Source organism: Juglans regia, chromosome 1 (genome assembly GCF_001411555.2).
Source record: "Juglans regia cultivar Chandler chromosome 1, Walnut 2.0, whole genome shotgun sequence".
NCBI classification, from domain to species: domain Eukaryota; kingdom Viridiplantae; phylum Streptophyta; class Magnoliopsida; order Fagales; family Juglandaceae; genus Juglans; species Juglans regia.
The window spans coordinates 4063676-4089314 of NC_049901.1; the positions used below are offsets into that span (position 1 = coordinate 4063676).

General features: G+C 37.8%; 1 protein-coding gene and 2 pseudogenes across 2 annotated transcripts; all 3 read right to left on the reverse strand.

Annotated features, from left to right (window-relative positions):
- Positions 1 to 239: 239 nt before the first annotated feature.
- Positions 240 to 18000, reverse strand: LOC109010443. 2 transcript variants are annotated; one of them, XM_035693922.1, is made up of 19 exons: positions 17805 to 18000; positions 16761 to 17120; positions 16195 to 16443; positions 15413 to 15603; positions 15125 to 15296; positions 14465 to 14602; positions 14125 to 14317; positions 12754 to 12878; positions 12192 to 12368; positions 11837 to 11947; positions 6871 to 6990; positions 6583 to 6739; positions 6056 to 6219; positions 5827 to 5913; positions 4436 to 4764; positions 3866 to 3947; positions 3507 to 3646; positions 1858 to 2107; positions 240 to 1076 (listed from the first exon to the last, which is right to left on the reverse strand). In XM_035693922.1, exons 2-19 carry the CDS (start codon positions 17049 to 17051, stop codon positions 744 to 746), a joined length of 3309 nt encoding a protein of 1102 aa, XP_035549815.1. In that variant the 5' UTR covers positions 17052 to 17120; positions 17805 to 18000; the 3' UTR covers positions 240 to 743. The 2 variants fall into 2 exon arrangements, with proteins under 2 accessions (XP_035549815.1, XP_035549812.1); XM_035693919.1 differs by having other exon boundaries at positions 1858 to 2131.
- On the reverse strand, positions 1227 to 1364 carry LOC118344341 (annotated as a pseudogene).
- Positions 18001 to 20082: 2082 nt separating the features above from the next.
- On the reverse strand, positions 20083 to 24345 carry LOC109019735 (annotated as a pseudogene).
- Between the last annotated feature and the right edge of the window lie 1294 nt (positions 24346 to 25639).

The following is a 25639-nucleotide window of genomic DNA, read 5'->3' on the forward strand; positions in this document are numbered from 1 at the left end:
CTCTTAATTTGAATGTTGTTTGATGTAACATGGGAGTAATTATAATTACGATAGGTGATATTGTCATTGTAATTTAGTTTCTCATAGTAAGTTGGTTTTATTTCTGTTGTCTGAAACAGAGACAGAGTGCACGCATGCAAAGCATCCATATCCATTTCAAAAACACGAGTGGCGTAGTAAGTAAGTAGTCCACTCGTGGTATTCAAATTTTAGCAGCAGTCCTTTTTCACAATCAGATGTAGAAGAAATTCAAAATTCATTAATTAGATTTATCGTCCGGCTTGTTTTGAACATGCAATCCCAAACTATCACCATTCTTCTCTGCTAAGAGCACACTTCACAAGCCAAACACTCTGCTCCCATTGGTAAGACAAGCGGCTTTCCTCCGTTGATTTTTAGACAAGTTGCTCAAAAATATCAACTAAATGCCACAAAATGGTCCCAACACATGAAAAAAAGGACCCAGCCTCCTATAAACGCCCCAGATACAACTGTATAAAGTCTTGCTCCTTCCCATCATTACAGCTTTTCACCTGTAAATAATGTCACTTGAATGCGAGGATTCTGCTAGCAAAACTGTGGTTCTTGGAATGATTTCCACAACACCTGACGACTCTTGTGGATGAATCGTGGATATCAGCAGATAATATATGATCGATTGTTCAGGGGACCTGGGAATCTGGCAGCGCACCTACCAAAAAACGATCTTGATGTGCAGTAAATGACTTAATGGAAAAGCTCTCTCAATGTCGGTGTGAATGCTTTCGGCTCCCAAAAGAAATCTCACCCTTTTCCCGGTTTCTTCTCTGCAGAGTCCTCAAAACAAAAGAAATGAAGCCAATGGCGGCCATGACATAAATTGCTCTGTATGGAGCCAAGGCTAATCCCGAGAGATAGGAATAGTATCCGGCAACAAGGTAGACAAAATCAAGTCTCACTTCCCTGCTTGGGATGCCAGGAAAAGAGAACGGGTAGTAATTGAACTCAGGCTTTGAATTGCAAATACCATGAAGGATGACACCAGTGCAAAGAGCAGAATCCAGGAACCATGAAAAGCTCTGGCCCATCCCTATTCTCTGCAACCATGCCGGAAGTCTTGTTAAGGCCAGCCACATGTTTGAAATACACAGCATAATTGATTTTCTTCAGTAGGTCAAGGCAACATCATGCCTTAGTAACTTTTTTTTTTTTTTTATAAGTAAATAAACTCTAACGATGGTAACAAATAATATATGTGGTGTTTCCGGGATCAAATGGCATTGGAAGAAACCATTGATCAGGATAGCCACAAACGTTATATGTAAAGCCCAAGCCATTATACTGCCTTAGTAACTAAGTAGAAGGTTTTAATTCCAAAGCTTGGAAATTTGCTATGCAATATATATCCAAGAGCAAAGCACCCATTTTGTAACCATGTTGTGTTTACTATGAAGACAAAATAAGTTTGATACACATCATGTCAAGTAGAACCCAATATTAAGATACGCCATAGAACTGAAGATTAAAAAAAAAAAGGGAAAATATAGACATATAGAAGCAAAATCAATGGATGCTGGGGCAGTAAACTCAACCTTGCAGAGATCGACTTTCAAACAAAATAGAAAGAGATGTATGGATAAGATTGTTAACTGCTTGGGTACTTGGTTGGGCCTTATGCATGCACGTGTGTGTGTGTGGGTGCACGTGTAAGGTTATTTGCAGTCGGTCTTAGGTATAAACTGAGCTTAACATACATCTTCACAGTGTAGGAAACTAGAATGCGTTGATAGCAGTGATGGTAATTGCTCGAGCATCCAAACTTTCTTTTCATTTGTTTTAAAGTCACAATCTAGACAAAGAAAGGGATATATTTTATACCTGCAACCAAGCCACAAGTGAGGGAGCAAACATAAGTGCTGCAACAAGATGCAAAATCAACATGCCATGCCGGTGATGGAATATCTCTAATTGTGAGTCCCCAAAACTCTTTGGAGAGTCTAGACTATTGGAACTGTTCTCTTCCAAAGGCAATCTCTGGTTGGATTTTTCATCAAATTTGGATGTAAATTGCCGAGACCCATCATTGCCTTTATTCTTATAGCCAAATAATTCTTTTCTCCATGCATGGCTGCGAAAGGAAGCCGTCAAAAAACTGTTACAAAAACATGAAGCAACACTTAGGATCACCATAGTCGCAAATAATGACACATGAAAATTTCAATATTATCTTTCTGACATTTTTTTGCAAGTAACATTATCTTTCACCATACACCGGGTTTGATTAAAGAGTTGAGCAAACAAAATACAATAAGCAATTATTAGTTTTATAATACAGCCTTTAAATTACATCCCACTTGTGGATGCTTGAGCTTTAACTGTGAGTCAAGTCTAGCAGATGGACCATAATTGAGAGCAAGGAAAAATTAGTGAATGCTACCACTAATCTGCCTCCGTATGTCATCAGACTTTAATAATTTAACAATGAAGCATGACTCTAGAAAATAAAGAACAACGAAATAAAAGTACATAAACAGGACCAGTTAAGGGCAAATCACAAAACAAGCCCCTCCATAATTTGGGCCAAATTCCCATCAAAGACCATCCCATGCAGTGTTTTCTCATGGCTGTCAGACATTAGCGTCACTAAATAAATACTAAATTGAACATCAAAAGCCATTCAGATCAATACTGCTACCAAAGAAGAACACAACCAGAGCGTCCACGCACTCACATAACACAATGTGAATGTGTACGTTCTCAAGTGTCAAGAAATAGGAAGCATGCAGTGCTCCACCTTTTCAATGCTTTTGAGTTTTTTTTTTGGTTGAGGCTGTTCTCATAAGAGATAATGTGTTCCATATATCCCGTGCACAAGGGACTAGCTTCTTGTCTAGTTACATCCTATCATGCATTCCAGTACAGTGAAACAGATCAGATGAACAAGTTTTCCTAGTTGCATGGCTGTCTTGCACATCATTTGTGGCAGAATTTATTGAAATTTAAGTTACCTACTTTTTTACCGTGTCATCATTCTTGAGATGGTTTATAGAAATTGTATGTTCTAACTTTCCATGGCTTTTACTGACATGCATGCGTAAATACTAATAATTTTGCCCATGAAAGAGAGAAATTCCTCCACAGTTTTTTGGCAAAATATATTACTTGAGAGAGAGAGAGTAGCAGCACATAGCATACAGTTAAGCAAATCCACAAATTTGAAGCCCACATCTTTTTTTTTTTTATTGTCACCGAGTGTCCAGGAACAACGTCCCGACTAATCCCGGGGGTGCACAGGCCCTCGGCAAGAAGTTTCTTGCAAGTGCACCTCGGGTAATTCAATGGGAAAATCCCCCAGTCCGATGGCCCCTAGAGATTGTTTGCACCCAAGTGGATTTGAACCTTAGACGTAGGGGGAGCATACCCCCAAGCCCAAGGCCTTTACCACTTAAAGCCCACATCTTTATTTCAATGATTCACGCATCACACCATAAAAAAAAACCAAGAAGGAATTTAAACTTGAACAATACCTGCACAGCATATCGTGACAGCCCAAAGCATGAAATAAGAGGAGTGCAAATAATCCTAGTGCTGGGTGAACCAAGCATGCCAACATAACTGCAGTGAGTGCTGTAACAAGTAAGGGATTGACTCTTAGAACCCTTACCACCTGTTTTATGATTGGATTAGATCAAAATCGACAAGTTAACATTTGCCCAAAAACATAAAAGGAAAGAAAACAAAGTGGGATATAAATTTTTGTGCCACAGGAAATTTTTTCCTTATCTGGCTGGGCAGAAGTGAAGACAACATGATAGCACAAAAGAAATTTTAGTCCAGTCCACCAGAATCCATTAATTGCACATTTGTATCAGAGATATGTAGTTACCTTTAACGAGGAAAAACGGGAGGACAGATTAATAAACCAGTGAAAAGATCCAAAGCAGACTCTTCCTTCCCACACCTCCCACCTGTAAAAAACAATAGTTCCTACCATTCAGCAGATGGAGTTTTAGACTTGGGATCAGACAAATGACTAATATACAGATAAATAAAAGAAAATGTCAATGTGTTCAAAGAAAACATGTTTTTTGTTCAATTTCCATAAACAAAAGTGGTGTAGTATCATTTAGTCTATTCACATTGAGTTAAAAAATATTATTGGTAAAAAAGGAAAAAAATAGTGGTATTTCCAAGTTTTCATGTAGATAATGCAGAACCATGTTGCAAAGATTGGACACTTCAAAAACAGCTAAAGAGGGATTCTTAAATACACTACAAAAAAAGGGGGAAAAACAGATACACCAAGTACTTTCCCTTTTTCTCTTCTCATCTTGGTTCAGGCGTGAGGGTGGGTTTCTACAAATGTTACAAATAAGATATCTACAATTTAAAGTGACAAACACATCAACTCATATCATATTCCATACTAGTGGGATTGTAGAAAGAGCCTACTAACCTTGTCTTAATGAAAATATGTATAATGGCAGCCACATAGAAGACCAATTGGGTTACCAAAATCAGAATGATGATGAACCCATTTGCAAATAAGTAACAAACCACTGAGACAATGATGAAGCTAGCAAATGGAGGAAATGGTTGGGACATCAAAGAGGTCAGCAACAAGGAGACCAAAATTGGGACAATGGCAAGGAAAAAAATTGGCACTGGCATTCTCAAATTGGATTCTACAGCTGATAGCATCGAAGGTATGGGCAGATCGAGATCCCAGGAACGTGCTTGCCGCATTAGAGCAAAAAAGATTACAGCAATGGAGAAACCAACTATCTGCATGAATACAGTTTAATAACATTATAACCGCTGCTAGGTATGAGGCATAGAAAACCAAAAATTATAATTGCCTGGGCTATGAATTAATGGCAGTTCGTAATGGTCAACTACATTCAGAAAATATCAGTTACTTATTGTCGAGCCTTCTATCGAGAACAGTAACACTTAGAACATGCTTAAGGTTGATTAGTTTCTGATGTGCATTTAAATCAAACGTCCAATTTGCTCTTCATTATTTTTTTTAATAAGTAAAAATTTATTAATACTGATAGGCGTAGCCAAGTATAGTGGATGTATACAAGAGAAAACACCTAGTTGGGGCAATTTGCTCTTCATTATAAAACCTATCGGATTTAGCAATTGCTTGGACATCACTTTCAAGATTGCTTTAGAGAAATTAAAAGGTTCCCTCATCATATCTTGTGTGTGTTTCTTCTCACTTGTATACCACCTGTGTAATCGGGCTATGCCTAATTTTGAAGATCAATAAACTTGATTAATTATAAAAAAATACCTTGTGTGTGTTTCCCAAGAATTGCATTAAAAAACACAACATTTGGGCATTCATAGTTTTTCTTCGAATCTATAGGTGATAATTCCATGCATATATTTTTTAATAGATTGCTGCAAATTAGAAGTTCAAATAGTTAATCATTAAATCTCTATAGCCCCAAAGTCTGAGTGTAAAAGGAATTATTGTCACAAAATTGCAAATGAAGCATATAGGGTAAAGAAACATCGTAACTGCATGCTGTTCTTCCAACCAATTTGCTCCACATAACCTTGATGGCAGCCTTTGGCCTTGGATGCTATGAGAATGGAAAACCCATCCCAATGTTTTCTACTCATAATAATCTTTTATAAGAATTGTTTGGCAACAACTTATTCAAGCAAGAACCAGAAAATAGTCTAATAACCCACAAAGGTGAACATAAATATAATAGACCGAAGCAATTATGTTTTTTGAAATAAGCACCAAATACATACAAACCCCAGTAGGCAAATATCATGCACAAAATTAGAATATGCATCCACATCACCACTGTTTAAACTTATCACCTGTGGACTGTACAAGAGCAAAAATCTGCTGGAAGCTGCAGTGACAGAGACAGTGATGCTTGTCCTGTATGAACAATGTGGGTCTACCTGAGCAAAGTGATGCAGACATTAAAACCTATGATCAGTAACAATGGGGGAATGAGATAATGAAAAAACACTATAACTTGCTACCATTGCATGCTAATATCATATTAAGTGACAAGACACTTTTATTTAGGTGACCTCTTACCAACAGCAAAACAGTAGTTTTCTCAGAATCCCGAGTTGAACCCCAAAGTGCTGGTGAGGAATCGACAACAATTGTCTCACTGTACAAATTGGGAAATATGTGAAGACCAGATGTATCATCCCACACAAGTGCAACAGGCGGGAAACAACGCAGTTTACAAAGCCCTGTAATAAAGAGGTGGCTCATGAAATCTGTTGGTCCACATCTGCCAAAATCTTAGTCCAATTCACTACAACAGCCTGAGATCTAAGACCATTGGTCAAGGGCAAGCTTTTGTTAAGGTTGGATAGTCTACTTCATCCAAACACATGTTTGGACAATTGCAAGGACTATCCACCTTTACTCTTTTGGACATATACATCAGACTAAATGCATCGCACATGCTTTTGTTTAGCCTACCACCAACTTAAGCAGGTAGTGTCTTTTATTCGTAAAATCTGTTATATATTAGCCACTCCTTTCACTTATCATATATGTATATATATAAAACTCTAAACTGACTACTGAAAAGCGTATAGATTACTTACTACTGTTGTCTACATTTCCAGCCGCTTCATCTGGTAGCCCAGAATTTTTAATTCCACATCCAACAGTTTTCAATGACAGAGTGACAGGAAGAAGCCCTAAGCTAAGGGCGAAAGATAGATTGAGAGCAAGGGGATGATCCTCCTTGACAAGTGTCTCCTGCTTCACATCAAAGTCATGAACCAGTGAAAGATCAGTGAACTAAATTAATGGAAAAAAAAATGGAACAGATAAAAGTTCTATGATTTCATATTCCAGGTAGTATTTAAGCCGCCTCATGAGATAATAACCTTATGAGAATAAAAAGATTGAAGCATGGATAAGGGAGGAAACTCTATTTTCCCTTCCTCGGGATTAAAGAACTGCCCAACTGCCATGGATGCTGCTGGTGGAGGTCTGCCTGAAACAGTCTGAGAACCAGATTGTCACCAAAAGAATCCATACCAGCAATAAGCTTATACAAAGTTTACATTTCTGTTAATAAAGGTTAAGAAAAAAATATCCTAAGACTACCAGAAAAAACAGTCCCTTGCAGGAAAAAATAGAATATAAAAAAGCAAAGGTATGCTTACGATGGTGCATCCATGAGATAGAAGCATCACACAGAAAAAGCAAATTGTTAATAACCTCCCAGTGCACAGAAGCCGTCGTGCGAGCAAGGGTCATCGTCGATGGTGGTAGGTTTGCCGGCGAGGTCTGGGGTTTTGGAGAGTGAGCTGGCAGCTTCCAGAGATTTAGTTTTGAGCCGACAGCTCTCTGAAAAAGGGTTGTGTAGTGTCGAGAAGGACATGCTGTAGTCGGAGTCAGCACAAAAGCAGTCGAGTGTGGTGGTCGGAGGTCCCACCGACTTTTTTGTGCCGTCTGTCATGCCGGAGTATGGGCTTCCGAATCCAGTGAAGGATTTGGGCTCTCCAAGAAGTTTTTTTCCTCTGGAGATGGGTTTTTTTTATGGAAAGAAGTTGGAGGATTGTGTGGGAGCTGATTTTGAAGCTGGGATGGAACTTTCTGAAACCTTTGTTGTACCTAGTGAATCTGTTGCAACTAGTGTCTCAGGTTCAGACTCAAACATGCAATTGACTTTGTTTGACAATAATAGTACTGGTGGGGAGGGGGCTGTTTTAACCCCTCTGTGTACACTTCCTCCCAGTTCTAAATACGGGAGTAGTCTGTCAAATTGGGTGTTTAAGAAGGTAGATGAGTTACAAGCTGTTATATCTCTTTTGGAGGTTACGAAGAACAATTCAAGGCCCTTCTTGTGGCACTTGAAGATAGCCATTCGAAGTTAGCCACAAAGCGGGATAGGGAACTTAAAAGGCTAACTTGTTCCATCAATTATGATGTAAAGGAAGGGAGTGGCGGAATGGATAGATCGAAAGGGAAGGGCAATCTATGTCCAAATGAAGCCTAAGATTTTATCTTGAAATGTACGGGGGCTCAATGATCGCAATAAACGCATTCATATCAAATCTTTATTGCGAATGTGGAAGGGTGATGTGGTGTGCTTTCAAGAAACAAAGTTGCGTTTTATTGATAGAATAATTGTGCGGAGTTTATGGGAGTGCTCGTATGTGGGTTGGTCTTATTTAGCCTCTTGGGGAGCCTCAGGCATGGTATTATTAATATGGGATAAAAGAGTGGTTGAGGCGATTGAGGAGTGTATTGGAGATTTCTCGGTGGGGACTGTATTTAAAAATATTGTTGACGGAGGGAAATGGGCATTTGTAGGCTCCTCCTTATGTGGATAGGGAGAGGAGAAGGTTGTGGGAGGTGTTGACGGGCATATACTCACTATGGGGATGTGCCATGGTGTATGGGGGGTGATTTTAACATTACTCGCTTTCCAAGCGAGCGATCAAGGCATTATCAGAACACTGTGGCCATGGAGGAGTTATCTGAGTTCATTTTTTATCTGGATCTTATGGATCTCCCCTGGTAGGGGGGAGTACACTTGGTCAAATGGTCGAGTGTGGTCAAAATTGGACAGATTCCTCATCTCTCCTTCGTGGGAAGCCCACTATCCAGAAATCATTCAGAAATGGTTAACCCAAATCAGCTCAGATCATTTTCCTATATTACTAGATTGTGGGGGCATTTACATGGGTCACCAGTACTTCAAGTTCGAAAACATGTGGCTAACATCGGATGGATTTGTAGAGATGGTGCGTGCTTGGTGGTCATTGTATCAATTTATTGGTACTCCAAGTTTTATTCTTACAGACAAGTTGAAGGCATTAAAACAAGACCTGAAGAAGTGGAACTTGGAAGTTTTTGGCCACATCGATGATCAGAAGTCAACACTATTGGAGGAATTGCAGGAGCTAGAGGGCAAGGAAATATTGGGACATAATTCGGAGGAAGTGTTATTGAGGAAGGGCACGGTTGTGGCAAATTTGGAGAGGGTTTTGTTGTCGGAAGAGATTTCATGGCGCCAAAAATCCAGGGCCCTTTGGTTGAAAGAAGGTGATAAGTGTACGAAATTCTTTCATAAAGTGGTCAATTCACATCGGCGCAACAACGCTATTGAGTCGCTACATTCAAGTTCTCAAATGCTATCTTCTTCCCCTGAGCTAGAAAAGCATATTGTGCACTATTATGAGACCCTTCTCTCATAAACGGTTTCTTGGAGGCAGAAGCTCGATGCCTTGCCTTTTGAAGCAATTGATTCTCAGAGTGTGAGTATTTTGGAGAAACCTTTTGATGAAAAAGAGATCAACACGGTTATCTCTGGGATGGCTTAGGATAAAGCACTAGGCATGGATGATTTTTCTATGGATTTCTTTCAAACTTATTGGGACATAGTGAAAGGTGATGTTTTGCAAGTCTTTAGTGAATTTCACTCTTTTCAAAAGTTTGAAAAATCCCTTAATGTGACGTTCATTGCTCTCATTTCTAAGAAACATGGGGCTTTGATTATTGAGGATTTCCGCCCTATAAGCCTTGTTAGTGGTGTTTATAAGATTATTTTGAAGGTTCTAGCCAACAGGTTAAGCCCTGTGCTGGAACATATTATCTCCAAGCCTCAGAACACATTTATCCGTGGGAGACAAATCCTGGATTCGGTGCTTATCGCAAATGAATGCTTGGATCATAGACTACAGGAGGGAGGTTTAGGTATTCTTTGCAAGCTTGACATGAAAAATGCGTATGATCATGTGAACTGAGAATTCTTCTTATACTTGCTTGAGAGGTGTGGCTTTGGGAATAGGTGGATTTCCTAGATACGTCATTGTATTTCAACCGTCTGGTTTTCAGTTCTAGTTAATGGTACACCGGCTGGTTTTTTTTATAGTTCTCGGGGTTTACAGCAGGGAGATCCTCTTTCTCCTCTTTTGTTTGTTGTAGTTATGGAGGTTTTAAGTCGGATGGTGCAGGCCGCTTTTGGTGGAGGTTTCTTATCTGGTTTTAGTGAGCAACAGGTTTGATGGCCCTATTACCATTTCACACATTCTTTTTGCAGATGTGTGAAATGGTCTTTTGTGAAGCGAATAATAGCCAGATCCAAACCTTATGAGCATTGCTACTTTGCTTTGAAGCAGTGTTAGGGCTTAAAGTGAATCTTGGTAAGTCCGAAATGGTTCTGGTGGGTGCGGTCTCAAATATCCTTAGTTTAGCAAGCATTTTGGATTGTAAGGTGTCTTCTTTACCAATGAAATATTTGGGTCTTCCATTGGGTGCAACTTTCAAGGCTAGAGCTATATGGGATTGGGTGGTGGAAAAGATAGAGAAAATGTTGACTGGTTGGAAATTGGTGTATTTATCGAAAGGGGGTCGTCTCACTCTTATCAAGAGTATCCTTACAAACCTCCCCACATATTTCTTATATCTGTTTCCTATGCTTGCAGGGGTGGTGAATATCGAGAAACTCTTTAGGGCATTCTCTTTTTTTTTTTTTTTTTTTTTGGGGGTGGAGGGGGGGGGTTTTGGGGGAGGAGAAGAAGCTTCATTTGGGTAGTTGGAAGACAGTATGTGCCCCAATTGTTTATGGGGGATTGAGAGTGTGTAATTTGAAAACTTATAATAAAGCTCTATTGGCGAAATGGCTATGGAGATATCACTCAGAGGGAGGATCATTGTGGAAGGAGATTATAGAAGCTAGATTTGATGCTGCTTGGGGTGATTGGTGTTCCAATGAAATGAGAGAAGGGTATGGAGTGGGTTTATGGAAGTTTATAAAGAAGGGCTGGCCTTGTTTCGAAAAACAGATTTTGTAGCCGGTGAGGGCAATCGTATCAGTTGTTGGTGGGACGTGTGGTGTAGTGTGGTGATCATGCATTGGAAAGGGTTTTTCCGGCTCTCTATCGTATTGCAGCTAATAGGGAGGCTTCAGTGGCGAATATGCGGTTATTTGTTCATGGTTCTCATCAGTGAAAAAGAATGCGAATATGCGGTTATTTGTTCATGGTTCTCATCAGTGAAATATTCTTTTTAATAGGGATTTTCATGATTGGGAACAATCTATTGTCTCAGATTTTTTTAGTCTATTATGTTCCATGGAGACTCCTCTGGCATAGTGTGATAGTTTGAAGTGGAGGTCTAGTAAGCACAAAAAATGTACTGTTAAGGCGTATTATAACATTTTGGTTACACAGGACCATAATCCATTTCCCTGGAAGAATATTTGGAGGTCTCGTGTGCCTTCTAAAGTAACATTTTTTGTATGGAACGCCGCTCTTGGGAAGATCTTGACTACGGATAATCTGTGGAAGAGAGGATGTGTAGTGATGGATTGGTGTTGCATGTGTAAAAAGAATGAAGAATCTGTGGACCATCTCTTACTACATTGTGAAGTAACAAGGGTGTTGTGGGATGAGATCTTTCAAAGAGTTGATGTTGCTTGGGTTATGCCTTTGAGGGTGGTGGATTTGTTGGGTTGTTGGAGGAAGATGCAAGGCTGTCAGCAAGTGGCAGCAGTGTGGAAGATGATCCCGTTGTGCATCATGTGGTGTATTTGGTCGGAAATGAATGCACGCTGCTTTGAAGATAAGGAACGCTCAATAATTGAGCTGAAGAATTTCTTTCTCGACACCTTAATGCTTTGGTTTTCCGTTATTGTATTAAACGGGGACAATGTCCATGATTTCTTGTCTCTAATTTCTCGTACTTAGAATGTCTTTAGGTGTTCTTCTGTATACCTCTTGTGTACATGGCCTATGTCTATTTCATTCATATCAATAATATTATTTCTTACTTATAAAAAAAAAAAATAACCTCCCAACTTGATATAGTAGAAAAAGAATCTTCATAAAAAGAAAATACCGGACGAGGTGCAACTGAGATGGTCAGAAATCTGAATCCATGCATATCCTCTGGTCCCAACCAAAATACAGCAGATGGAGGAGCTTGCTCAGTCTGACTCCCAGGTTCAATCTAATAAACATAGAGCAGGTCAAGAAATATAAGTAATGCCAATCATATCGGCTGAACCGATTTTTTTAGTCCAGCCAGTCTCTGATATCAACCAAATTTAAAAGTCCTACTTAAGGACAGCACTTCACCCAGACAAGACAAAAAAAAAAATACACTCCAATTTGGGAAGATGCACCGAGTATAAAAACAAACACGTTCATAAATGTGAGTTCTAAAAGAATGCCATGAATACAGTAGTTAGTACCTGTGTTGGTGCTGGTCCTGATGGAATAGACACCATTTTCAACGTCACCTCAACAACCCTACCACTCAAAGGCAAGTTTGAAGTTGAAGTTCCTTTTTCTGGCCACAGATGAAGTCTGACCCCAGAACACGGAGCAAGGTTTGTCACAAATACGAAATGGTTTTTCCCATTAGATCCCTACACCACGCAGGCTGAATGTGAGTAACCTTTGGCTAGGATTTTAAAATAGAAACATAATGAATGAATGGTATCGCAAAAATGTGTATATTTAATATGTATATGAGGAAGAAAACAAAAACAATACCTAATGCGACAAATATAAAAGAAGATTAATCATAGTTATTACATCTGAGAGCATCGTTGAGCTTTTGAGGACTAGTATTTTTTTATGGATAGAATATAAAACAATATGGCACCAAGGTCAAAGAAACCCTTGTCTAGAAACATGAATCATGAAGAGGGGGAGAACTATAGAGAATAGGATATCTAAGCAATCAACTGTGGGGAAAAGAATAAACAACAGAGCAAGTTTCTTTCTTATGAATACTCTGAAGGAGCTAACCAGTTTCTGGATGTCCAACCATCGCCTCCGACCATCCATTGCTAAAACAGTGACAGTGGTTGTCTGAACGTATAGATCCCTCTCAAGGCCATCATCACTCCAATGAACATTGCTGGGACAAGCGGCTGAAGCATGCGGTAGAAAAGTGAGAAAATTTGTATGATAATACCGTGTAACTTTGACTATAATGTCTTATGTAAGGGTGCATTGAGTCCCATATGCTATGAAACTTAAGCTCTAATGCATAGTTATACATCAAAAGAAGCCCGTCCTTGCATGGTTAAATATGCGAGGGTCAAAACAGTGAACATTTGACTCCAATAATTACATCAAGCCTATTTATGCTTGCATGTAAAGCATAATTTCAAACTGTTGCGCTTTTTCAACAAAAAGAACTACAGTCATCTTTTTCTTCATGGTGTGGAAGTTCATCAAGGCATGACCCTTCAGACCCACCCTTGTGTAGTAAACCACCCAAGAAACCTACCCACCAAAACCTTGTATCAATCTAAGGAAACTCCAAATGTGGAATTGAACCCAGGATCTCTAAGTATACAGCGACTGAATTTCATCATGAAATTAAAAATTTTGAGATATTTGTTGAAAATACTACTACTGATACTCTGAACCAATCATCACCAAATTACTGCTTATTCATGAAACCCTCATTATGAAATCGGATTTCTGAGTTTGGTCAGGAAAAGTATTATAAACATAGCAACTGGGCATAGGCACTTAAACCACTTCTATATGTCTAAAATGTCTAAAAGCATTTGCCAAGCAAAAGCACATTCAGAGTGTTTGGTAGCTGTCTATAAAGTAAGGCCCACGACAGATATGTGGCATTTTCTGTTTCCTTGTTTTGTCTCCATGAAGTGCAAAATAAGAAATAAATGAACGGTTTATAAACATAAGATTTCAGATTTTTCTTTTGTACACTTACTGAGTACATGGGCTTTGCATATTGATTCATTTCTAATAAAACTTCTTCTTACTTATCAAAACAAATAAACATAAGATTTCAGATATTTCTTAACAGCAGCACATTATGATTTATGACAGTTATACAGAAGAATAACAACTTCAGGGAGATATTTTAGTTCAACCATACCATTTGGAACAATAGTGCTGAAGTTGGTTTTCTAGTTTACCAAGGCCGAAAGTTACTGCTTTCACTCTTACTACCTAAGAATTAGAAGAAATTATCCTCATTTAAAAGCTCAAACTTTTTCTACCAAAATCACTAACTTGGCATCAAGATCGATTCAGCAACTTTGCTTATAAAATAAAAGAATGTTCCAGAACTTTAAGAAAACTGAAATGTGCAACATGTAGTTTTCTGACAGTAGAAAAAAATAGAGAATAATATACCAGCTGTATGTTTGACATCCTTGATGGGAACATGTTTCGGCTTCTGGGATGCTAATTGTGATTGCATCTTCCAATTGAAGCTAGGTGGTATGCCACTACGAAGCATCCTTGTGAATATCGCAAGTCTCTGTTGAGTGTTAGGATATGGTCGGCCTGTTCTGGAGTCTATCAAACTCAGAAGAGTGTGTGACACCTAGAAAAGAACAGACACATTAAAAATAATTTTTTTTATCAGTAAATAAGAATTTTTTTGATAAGATATAGGCATAGCCCAACTACACGGGACATTATAATCATTTATCCAAATGTTTAAGTTTGAATGGAAGAGAGTTTCACTCACTTGGATAACTAGCTGATTACACCATAGAATAGCCTGATGTTCCATTGACAACCACACATTTTTCATGCCAGTACTACTTATCATAAAGCCATTGGTAGAAGGCACAATACCATCAAGGGATTCTAATTTTGTTCGCACCTGACAACGATATCCAAAAATGCTCAGTGGACCAAATTAAGGTACATACAAAGCTTTTTTTTTTATAGGTAATCAAGCAGTTTTATTCATAGAAAGCATTTACATAAATACAACAACAAAAATATGAACTTTCATGGCAACCCACTAGACAGCAACTTCAAACATGGACAACTGCATTAAAGCAGGGTTAATTCATCAACCAAAAGAAACAAAAATGAAAAAGAGAACTTGCATCCACCATATTACATGAACCATCCACAAGAAGCATGGGAAAAACAGCAAGCAGACAGCTACTCTAGAGTGTTTACGAAAGCATCATGCCTAGTCAATTTGCCAGATACTGCAGAGTTACATAGAGCTACTAGAAAAACTAGATGTAAGAAAACAGAACTGAGATCCTAATTGACCAGAGTTTAGTTCTGAATCATACAAACATATAAAGAACCCCTTTTAGTTTAATTAGGCAGAGATTCTGGTGGATTGCCCACCCTACTAAAGCAAAAGATGCAAAGATACATGTACCTGATAATCATGATAACCGCCAGAAATGGAGACAACAACAACATGAGAGAGTACAGGATCAGACACAAAACGTCCAGCGCGAGTGGTTTCAACCTCATATCCCTTTCTCCATTGTTGATTTACACGTGCAAAGTAATGACCCAAGGAAGGCTGCAATGCCACAGGAGGTGATCTGAATAAAATAGGTAACCCAATTAAAATTTGATCAATACAAAAAAATTTGTAAAAACCAAAGCCGTCTTCATTAAAGGGAGAAAAACGCCATTTCATTGAAACAGCAAGACTCACTGGTGTGGGCTTGAAAGTGTGAGAACAGTTTCAACTGCTGACTTCCTCAAGCGAGGATGTATGATAGCAGCTCTAGCAACAAAACCACCCATAGAGTGGCCAACCAATATCACACTTTTTGGCAAACTCCCCGAGGTTGCAGCACCTTCTTTTTCTCGAACATCATATGATGCTCTGTACTGGTCCAAAATCTGTAAGCATAGGCATATGATAGCTTTTGCATAAAGGTCTTCAAGAAAACATACACAACCACAATTGACGACAAGAATTGACAAACTCAATAAGTGCTAATATGGTGTAACAGGATCAGACGTTGATGACAAGATAAGAAACAGGGAAAGAAAAGTGTGGTCTGAAGCTATGGAGAAAGGTAATAGTGGACACTAAGAGTTGCATGGTTCTTGGTTCAGTGAAAAAGTTTAATGTTTCAGTTTAACGTCATTAACCTTTCGCATTGAGAAGTACAGTGATAGCATCAGTTTTTTTTTTTTTTAATAAGATGTTCCATGTCCTCAATATTTTTTTATATAAGTATCCCATGTCATCAATATTGACACCTATATTGAATATGTTAGTTTAATTACAAAGTTTGATGCCATTTATCTCAATTTTCAAGATCTTCCTGATTGGCAGTTCTAAAAACATGTTCACTGAAAATATTATCTGATACATCTGTGCTAAACAGAGAAAAGAGTTCAAGAGTATTTAATCTTAATTGACCTTATCATCCAATTTTCATATGCTACTAGAGTCAATAATGCCAAAAATAAAGAAAGAAATACCCTGTGAATGGCATTTACAACATATTCTGTATGTTCTTCAAGTATTCCACCATCCATTGCAGAATGTTCACCTTCAAGATCCACTGCAAACCAGTCTAGCCTGCAAGTATATCGATTGGGCAATTGAAAGCCAGCTACATCGAAATCCACCCCTCCCTCTTCAGGAGTTAGGGAGGCTTCTTGATAAAATGTATGCTCCAGAGGCCCTCCTTGATATGCTCTATCAGATTCTGCTGCCAAGGATCGTACCTATAAATTGTAATGACCACAAAAAAATCAAAGAATATCATAAAGATGAATACTCTCAACAATAAAGGCACCATATTTGATACCATATATGTCTATTGTACAATACATTCCAACACTTTCAATGGGATCTGATCTACTTTATGTCAGATGACATAACCAAATATTTGTTGTATCATATAGTGACCATAAAACTCTACACTACGGTTATGATTATAAGATTTTAAAAAAATAATTATATGAAAAGTAAATGATTATAAGTAATAGCCAGGAGTTTCGGTAATATTATAATCAAGTTAAAGAGACTATGAGGACCTTGCCTGTTTGTAGCTACCACCATTGCCTGGAATAAAAAGGACGGGAATGCCACTAAGCTTCTTAAGGTGCTCCTTAAAATCTATCTTTTTCCATCCTTCATGGTACAGATACAATCCATACTTTTCTGATGATACGCCTACCGGAGATGAAATCGGAATATATGTTGGATACATGTATGTCATAATACAACCATTCGAAATAGGTTTTAACAAGCCATACAAAGCAGCTAGACCAGTCCATACGGCTACAGCCACAAGAGTCGCTACTCTAAATTTTGCTTTAAAACCTTGCATTGTTCTGGATCAACCTTTTACTCCTCGTCCAACTTACTTTGCATATCTTTCTATCTGCACCAAGAAACTCTGCCCCAAAAAAGTAAAAAATTAAGCAAACAAATTTCGCTAAAATATTAACAGTAAAAAATTGCATCCATCCAACCGCAACACTTGAAACAAGCATCAGGACAATGGCAATATATAACGCATGAAAACGGTTTTGGTCAACATCGTGCCCCAAAAGATGTTACGAAGTCCACAATTTATTATCTCTTTCAATTTTCCATGAGAAGGCGAGCAATTTTCATTCTATTTTTCTCTCTGTTTCGTTAATTCTGAAGTAGACTTTAACTAATGAGCGACCGATGTTTTTCCTTTCAGACCGAACCGTTAAACAGTCTAAAAACCGACACCTGTACAAACTTTGTGCAAACTAACACAGCATACGTAGATTCATACATCGTATAAAGCGATAGATAGTCAATCTATCGCCCTCCATGGTTTCAAACCGGAGTTCAGAAGTTAAATAGTAACAAAAAATTGCGAAAAGCTATTTGGTTCAGATCGAAAATACTTGAAAGACAGAAATATCAGTTTCGCACAAAGTTACATTAATTTGAGTGTTATATTCGGGATTGCGAGAGAGAGAGAGACTGAGAGAGAGGTGAAATAAAAGCGAACGGAGAGCAGTACTCGGATAAAGCAGATGGATCTGAATCGCGAAAGAAGCTGAAGAGAGAAAGAGAAGAAGAATGTGAAGGACTTTCTTACCAAATCGGAGAAACACCGGAATCTCTGGCTGATTAAACTGTGAGCCTCAACTTGCGGAGACAGATCCGCTACTGAGAGGTCTACTGAAGTGTATATTGGTCCTATAGGGAATGGGAAAGGATATATGACAATACATGGAAAACGGGTGTCAGATCGAGCTATGGAAAGGTTACCAGCGAGGTCTTTTCTCTTGGTAACAAACTTTCTCGGTGGTAAGAAACTTTCTCTAAAGTGGTTTATTTTCTTCTCTTTTTCTTTTCCTATCTATGTCTTTGATAAATTCGCGATTTAATTATAATTCAAATTAATTTCTCATAACAATTTGAAAAAATCTATTTATAAGACGGGCGTGGATAAGATACCTAGTAAGCTTTTGACATGGTAAGTACCGGTGGGAGGCCTGCACAACGGGCTTGTTAGCTCAGTGATAGAGCGCATAATTGCCACGTTGTGCCTGTGCCGTGCCGTGCTGGGCTGGGCTGCGAGGCCTCTCAACCGCATGGATAGTTAAATGTGCTCATCAGTGCCAGATGCTGAGATGCATGGAGATGTGAATCGTCCAAGTCACATTAGCATGGCATACTACTCGTATTCGAATCGGGATTTGAAACCATACTACTCCGTATATAGATGTGGCGATTCAAGTAAGATCTAATATAAATTATTTAAATAATTTAATTTAATTTAAAAGATAAATTTTTAATTTTTAATCTTATAAATAAAATTTTATAATTTAAGTGAAATGGATGATATATTCTACACGCTAATTTAAAAATATAATAACTCGTATAAATGTTGTACAGATACATCTAACCTTATGGGGAGTTCACTGATGCTACAAAAGGTGCAGAAAGTTGTAGAAAAGGTTTTGTAGGCATTTTTAATTTCAAACGGTTTTATATAAATCAAAACTGGTTGAACTTGTTCAATAATATTATTCCTCAACTTTCTTTTTGTAATTTTTTTATTTTTTGTAAAGTTTATGAGATTTAATTATGGACAAAAAATGGTGGTAATTTTAGAAGTTCAGCTTCCTTTAAAAATGAGGACCATTAATGACATGATCAACTAATGTTAATCACATTTTAAGTAGTTTCAAAACAGAGGCTTCCACTAGACAAATAGGATAGAGAATATCTCATGCTTGTAAACCTATCGATCAATGTAAAGGAGTCGGTCCAAAATTCTTTGGAACTAACTAAAATCTGTAGGGGGGGTCGGCCCAAAATGCCTTATCTGCTGTGGCTAAGTCTATGTATTATCCAAACATAAGTTTTTAAAAAATAACTCACATAAAATAAACATACAATTCGATACAACCTAGATCAACAACACCACACTGAAACCTTATCCAGGAAATGTATTACTGGAACAATCCTGCTACCCTTGAAATTTCTTTGGGTTGCTTAAAATTGCAGTAATACAGTTTTCGTGCCTCTTTTTTTATATAGGAAAGTAGGTAACTCCCAGTAAGATTCCAGGTCATGATCTTCCTGGTTATTGTCATGCGAGGTGACTAAAGGATCGCCTTCAAGAACAAGAGTAGTAGTGATCTGCATATGCTTGAAGTTGAAGATAAACAAAGCGGCTTTTCACAGTCGACGAGCCTGTGAGTTTTCACCGTGTGCTAGCCACAGGCCAGGCCTGGTAGATTGCAACACACGAGCCTGAACACCGCGCTGGCACCAAGTGCCATAGCCTAAAGTCACCATTTGAACTCCCTCCCTCAAGTGCTTCCAGCATTGGGGTGCATTGGCTAAACTGGCTTCAGCTCGTTGAGCATGACCAAGAAAGAGAGACCCAGATGTTTCTTGCGAGAGAATCATCAGTATATTCACTCCAAGGTCATCTTCAGCCTCTTCTGTGGTTCCCAAGGGTTATTCAATAAGTGGAGGAACCACAAAGAGGAACTGCTTAAAGGTTTAGACACAAGCCCCAGGGACCCAATCTGAATGACATTGGATATTTATAATTGAAGTGGGAATTCTCATCAAAGCTCTCCCAGGCTGAAACCGTATAAGGATAAATAAAAAAAAATGAAGTTTGTATTGTACTTTGGAATTATCGGTAGTCCAAAACTCTTTTTAGCCTAGGCGGTGTCACTGTCTGCTTGCTGAGATCCTATATGGGAAAGTCTCTTTCAATTTGAACAATCCAAGGTGCAACAAATGCTCACACAATAATTCCAAAACTCTTTAATAATTAATTGGGCATCATCAACAATGAGCTTGATCCAGTGATGTCTCCTAAATACAAGTACACAGCAAGAGAGGGCATTTCATAATATTCATTGCATTGAACTATTGAAATCTATTGATAGCGATAGTACATCATAATTCACAGGAAAATTTTGACAAGAACGTCCAAATGTGGCGTTCGTTTGTTGAACTAAATCCTACTTTCAGACAGTTTCTCTATCTTACAAAAAGAAGAGGAGAGGAAAAGGAATAAACCTGAAACTAATAACCATCTGCCGGCAGCTTTAGGAGCCATATATAACCTAAGCAAGATATCATAATCCCCAAGTAGTGGAAGTGTTGTATGATATCACGAGCTCATCTTCTAACAGAACACGCTCACAGGAAAATGATCATCTTTCTGTAATGTAAACCTCAATTTTCTTGTATCCTACTTAATAAGAGAACTCGTGACATCAAAGTGAAATGTATTTATTGACCCAGATGGCAATGTCCTCGGCACAGGCTTGAGCCAGTGGAGTCTTGAGAAGCATGTCAAGGATCACGAATTCATGAACTGCATTCTTGTACTCAAGAACGGGAGCAAAAACATTTACCTTCCGTAACTCCTCTGAGTAAGCAATGGCTCGATCTCTCATCCAATCATGTTCTGCCACTACTGTTAATGTTGGAGGCATGAGCTTCAAAGGAGGCCCCCCCGTCCTGGGATAAGAGGGTTGGCAGCTGGGTGGTCCAGACTAAACTCTTCATCTGGTAAGAATAATTTCCATGCAAGTGTGCAAATAGCCTTGTCATAGAAGTAGGAATTTGCTAACTTTATCTCGGAATGTGTGGGGACAATTCCAATGAAGAATGGGTCATAAGGACCTGAGCAACCACTTTGACAGGATCCAGAAGCCTGCCCGCCTCTACAGCTTTCTGAGCCACATAATCTGCAATGTTTGCACCACAACTCACAGCAAGGAGAACCCATCTGTTTCAATGAAATAAAAAAAGGTTTAGAGATTTGTTGAATAGCATTCAAGTTCTTCTGAGAGGGGTTTCTAAATGGCTTCAAGGGGAACAGCTACAGGGGTACAATACATACATATATATATATATATATATATATATAATCAGCATTTGAAGCTAATTTTGTGATGTTACCTCATGTAACCATACCTAAATCTGGCATCATATCACGTCATTACAGTATCAAATAAAGCCTCCTATTCCAGGAGCATAACTAGCTACCCAACTATATCATTTGTATTTTGACATGCATCCTAAGATAGTTCCCATAAGCAAAGAAGCGCATAGGCAAAGGGGTCCAAATCAACACAATAGCACAATTTATGCAAGATCATCCAAATTTCCAGTTCTACTTCTGGAAAGACACAGTTAACAGCTTTCTTTAGATAGTTTTTGGTCTAAATGTTGGCGGTTTTTGGCCCCCCCAGATTTAGATTTTCTGGTTCCGCCCCTGGAGCCAAGTACTTTTTTTGATGAGTACAATGGAGCCAAATACTAACAAACAATCAACATGCATGGCAGGAAGAAAGATTGAGCAAATGGCAGTGAACTGTGCATTATATATTTCAAAAAGACCCAAGCAAGCCTGAAAGGCCGCCCTCGCACCTGGACTCTTTCTTTCCACTTCCGGTCCAGGTTCACCATTTCTTAGCAAATCCTCCTCACTTTACCATTTACAGATGAAACTGAACTTGTTAAAATCTGAACTTATGTAGTGGAAACAAACAATGACCGGTCCTGGACTGAGCTGAACTTGTTAAAATTCAAAAAAGAAAAAATGGAAACAAGCAAAAGCCTGTTATACTCTTAGAATGTACTAACTTCCACTGATGCATGGTAGTCTAAGCAGCAATGGACCCAGCTCAAGAAATAGACCCAAAATCAGATATTAGACCAGGCAAAATCTTGAGAACTATATCATAAACACTAACATAAATCTCAGATTTAATTCGCATCACCTATTTCTTGAATGATTAAATATACAGCTTTAACCATGGGTGATGAAATTTGGTTTGGTTACTTTAACACCAAATTGATATTTGGCCAACACTTCATTATCAATTCCACTCACATTCATATGAAGTATGAACACCGTTCTTTTTTTAACGATGAGGAATTCCGAAAACTGTGCAACTGCAACATGTTTTTTAATATGGTTAAACTCCGGACCTGTGTAACATAGATTAGATAAATCATCAACTTTTCACTATTGAGATATGGCCTATAAAAATTGTTTACGCCACAGGATTCGAACATTAGACCTGAAAGAAGCATACTAACAAGATCAAAGCCCTTATCACTTGGACCAATCCCTAGGGATTTAAGTATGCACAACATTCTAAACTTGAAAACATTCCAACACCCAACGATTCCAAATCTAGAGCCCCAATTTCCCAAATTAATGATCTACAAGAGCATTGCATGCCTGCTTCGCAGATCACAATTACCCAGCTCCCAACTTCTACATAATTTTAAACCACATATGAATTACTAGAAGATTATGTATAACTAGAAACTGGTAAGAGCCTTAGTGTTCATGGTATGCTCCATCCAGGTTTAAGGTTCGAATCCTTGGGTGCAAACAATTTCTTGGGCAGTCTGAGAATTATTTTCAATTACTTGAGGTGCAATTCCAAAAACTTCTTTGCCGATAGCATGTGCACCCTATAATTAGTTGAGCCTTTGTTCCATGGAAAATGCTACATGCCCCGCTGGGGGCTCCCGCTAGGAGCTCCCGCTGGGGCCGTAGCATTTTTTTATATATATTTTTTAAATTTATTTTTATATAGATATTTTTAATAATTTTAAATATTTTAAAAAATAAAATAAAAATTATAATATTATTTAAAAATATTTTCTTAATTACGAAGTAGAATAAAAATTAATATTTAATGATTTGTATTTTACTTTCTGATTAATAAAGTGTTTTTTTTTTTTACTTTCTGATTAAGGAAGTGTTTTTTAATGATTTGTTTTTTACTTTATGATTAAGGAAGTGTTTTTTAATGATTCTTTTTTTACTTTCTGATTAAGGAAGTGTTTTTTAATGATATTTTAAATTTATTTTATTTTTTAAAAATATTTATAAGTGTAAAAAAAATCTATATAAAAAATAAATTAAAAAATTATACATAAAAAAGTACATGTTAAGCTCAACGGGAGCCTCCAACGGGGGCTGTAATATGATTATTTTAAATATTTAAAAAAAAAATCATAATATTATTAAAAAAAATTTCTTAATCACGAAGTAAAATAAAAATTATAAAAAAATATTTTTTTTATTATTTTTTATTTTACTTCATGATTAAGAAATTATTTTTTAATATATATTTTTTACTTTTGGATTAAAAAAAATATTTTCTTAACAATATTTTAATTTTATTTTATTTTTTTAAAATATTTTAAAATATTAAAAAATCTATATAAAAATTATTTAAATAAAATATATATTAAATAATACTACAGTCCCAACGGGAGCTGTAGCACCACCCTTGTTCCACATACCCGGTACCAATAAAAAAAAAATAGCACGAATCAACGTCACATCTTGTACTGAATAAATTTCAATAGTCATCAGACATCATCAGATAATAACACATTCATCAATCATATTAATGTCGGAACAATGTCGCATCGAAATGCAAGCATTTTAAAAGAGTTATTCTATACAACAGTTTACTGTACATTGCACTCTTCACACATCTTACGTGGCGTCTTCTTTCTTTTTTTTTTTTTTTCTTTTTTTTAACCCAAAGAGTTATACAGAAAATCACAATGTGATTGAGATAGTTACCTCGATGGATCTGCGTGCGCTGCCAACCATGGCTCAACCATCAACGCCCCAAACGTGTCCACAACATGAGACTTCTTAAGCTCGCCGCCGCTCCGCACATTCCCCAGCAAAAGAAGTCGTTAGCCACTGCGTCATTGCTACCACTGACCCAACCGCCACCGTGAAATCGCAATATCATCGGTAATTTACGACGATTCTCAGGCAACGGAGAGTACCCTCTGTAAACTCATCCGGCAGAGCTCGAAATCAAATTCAAACCGTCCATGTCATTGGCGGAACCGTGGCTATTCCTTCTAGGCTCTTCCTTAGGGTTGCTGGGAATGTTGGGAGGGCCATAGATGTTCCGGCGCAAAGAGTAGCTGTGAAAATTGGAAGAGTCGAGTTGGGGCGAACCTGGACCAACATCGAGATCTGAATCGGATCCGGGGCGTTTTGCGATGGAGATATGGGATTTGGGTCTGGGAGGTTGGTGGTGCCGGAAAGAAACGCGCTGTATCTTCCTGGATTGTTTTATACAAGGAGTGTGTGGCTTTTCAAATTACGGGGAAAAAAAAAAAGTCAGAGCTAATAAAGGATCAGAAATTATAGATGGATTATATGAGACACTGGGGTTTTGAAATGGGTGCGGCTACAATGCCGGCCCATTTTGACCGCTGAGCTTACCGTCCAGCGTAAAATCTTTTTTTTTTTGTTTCACATTTTTTTTATATATTTAAATATATTTAAAAAATAAAAAAAATACACCAATACATTTCAAATCACTTTCTTAATCATTAAGTAAAAACAAAAAAAAAGAATTGTCACTTTGGAGAGGCAAAGCAGTGTTTCTCTTTTGAAATTGAAGATTGCTTGATATCGGGGCTTCAATGGCGTGGCGAGGTGAGAGAGAGAGAGAGATGTGCGCGAGAGTGATGGGCTTGTTTTGGCTATACATGCAAGTTTAGGCTGTTTCTTCGGCTCTTACAAAATTTTTCTTTTTTCTTCAGGGTTTTCGTATTGAATTCGGTGATGTGCCGAGGGCTTATCCGTGCCAGGTGTGAATCTGTGGGAGAGCCAGATTCGTATGTGGTGTATTTTCGTGCAACCATGCTCGGATATTGGTCCGAGCCAATAGAATCAACAGATATGCTATACATCAGCCTACACTCTCTATACGCTATAGTTTTAATTTTTTTTTTTTAACTCAATACACTAAGTTAAGTGTGCTGAGGCTATTGATAATTGTAAATAGTAGACTGATGTAAATAATTTTTCTATAATCAAAGACTTGGAAAACGGTACCTAACGATCCTAACCCATAATCAAAAATTATTTACATCAGCCTGTAGCCACAGCACACTCAATGTACTGAGTTTTAAAAAAAAAAACATCATGTGAGGTGTGTTGTGGCTACATGCTGATGTATAGTCATTCTCACCCATAATATATAGATTCCATTACTATTATTTTTTTAGTTTTTAAAATTTGAACTGCTTGGTCATTACGATATTCAAGATAGATAAGTTAGGAAGTTTATGTAGACGAAGTAGTGGTGGCCCTAAAATAGATGTATGCTCTAAAGTTATTTGGGCCCGATGGATTTGGGACAGATTTTTATCAAAACTATTGAAACATACTAAGAGATGAAACATGTCGAGCTGTGCTGGAATTTCTAAATGGTGGTAATATGAGCCAAGGTCTAAATCACACCTTTATTGCTCTTATACTAAAGGTGAATTCCTCTACAACAGTGAAGGATTATAGACTGATTAGCTTGTGTAATATGTTGTACAAATTAATTTCAAAAGTGTTGGCTAACAAAATCAAGAAGGTGTTACCAAGATTATCTCCTC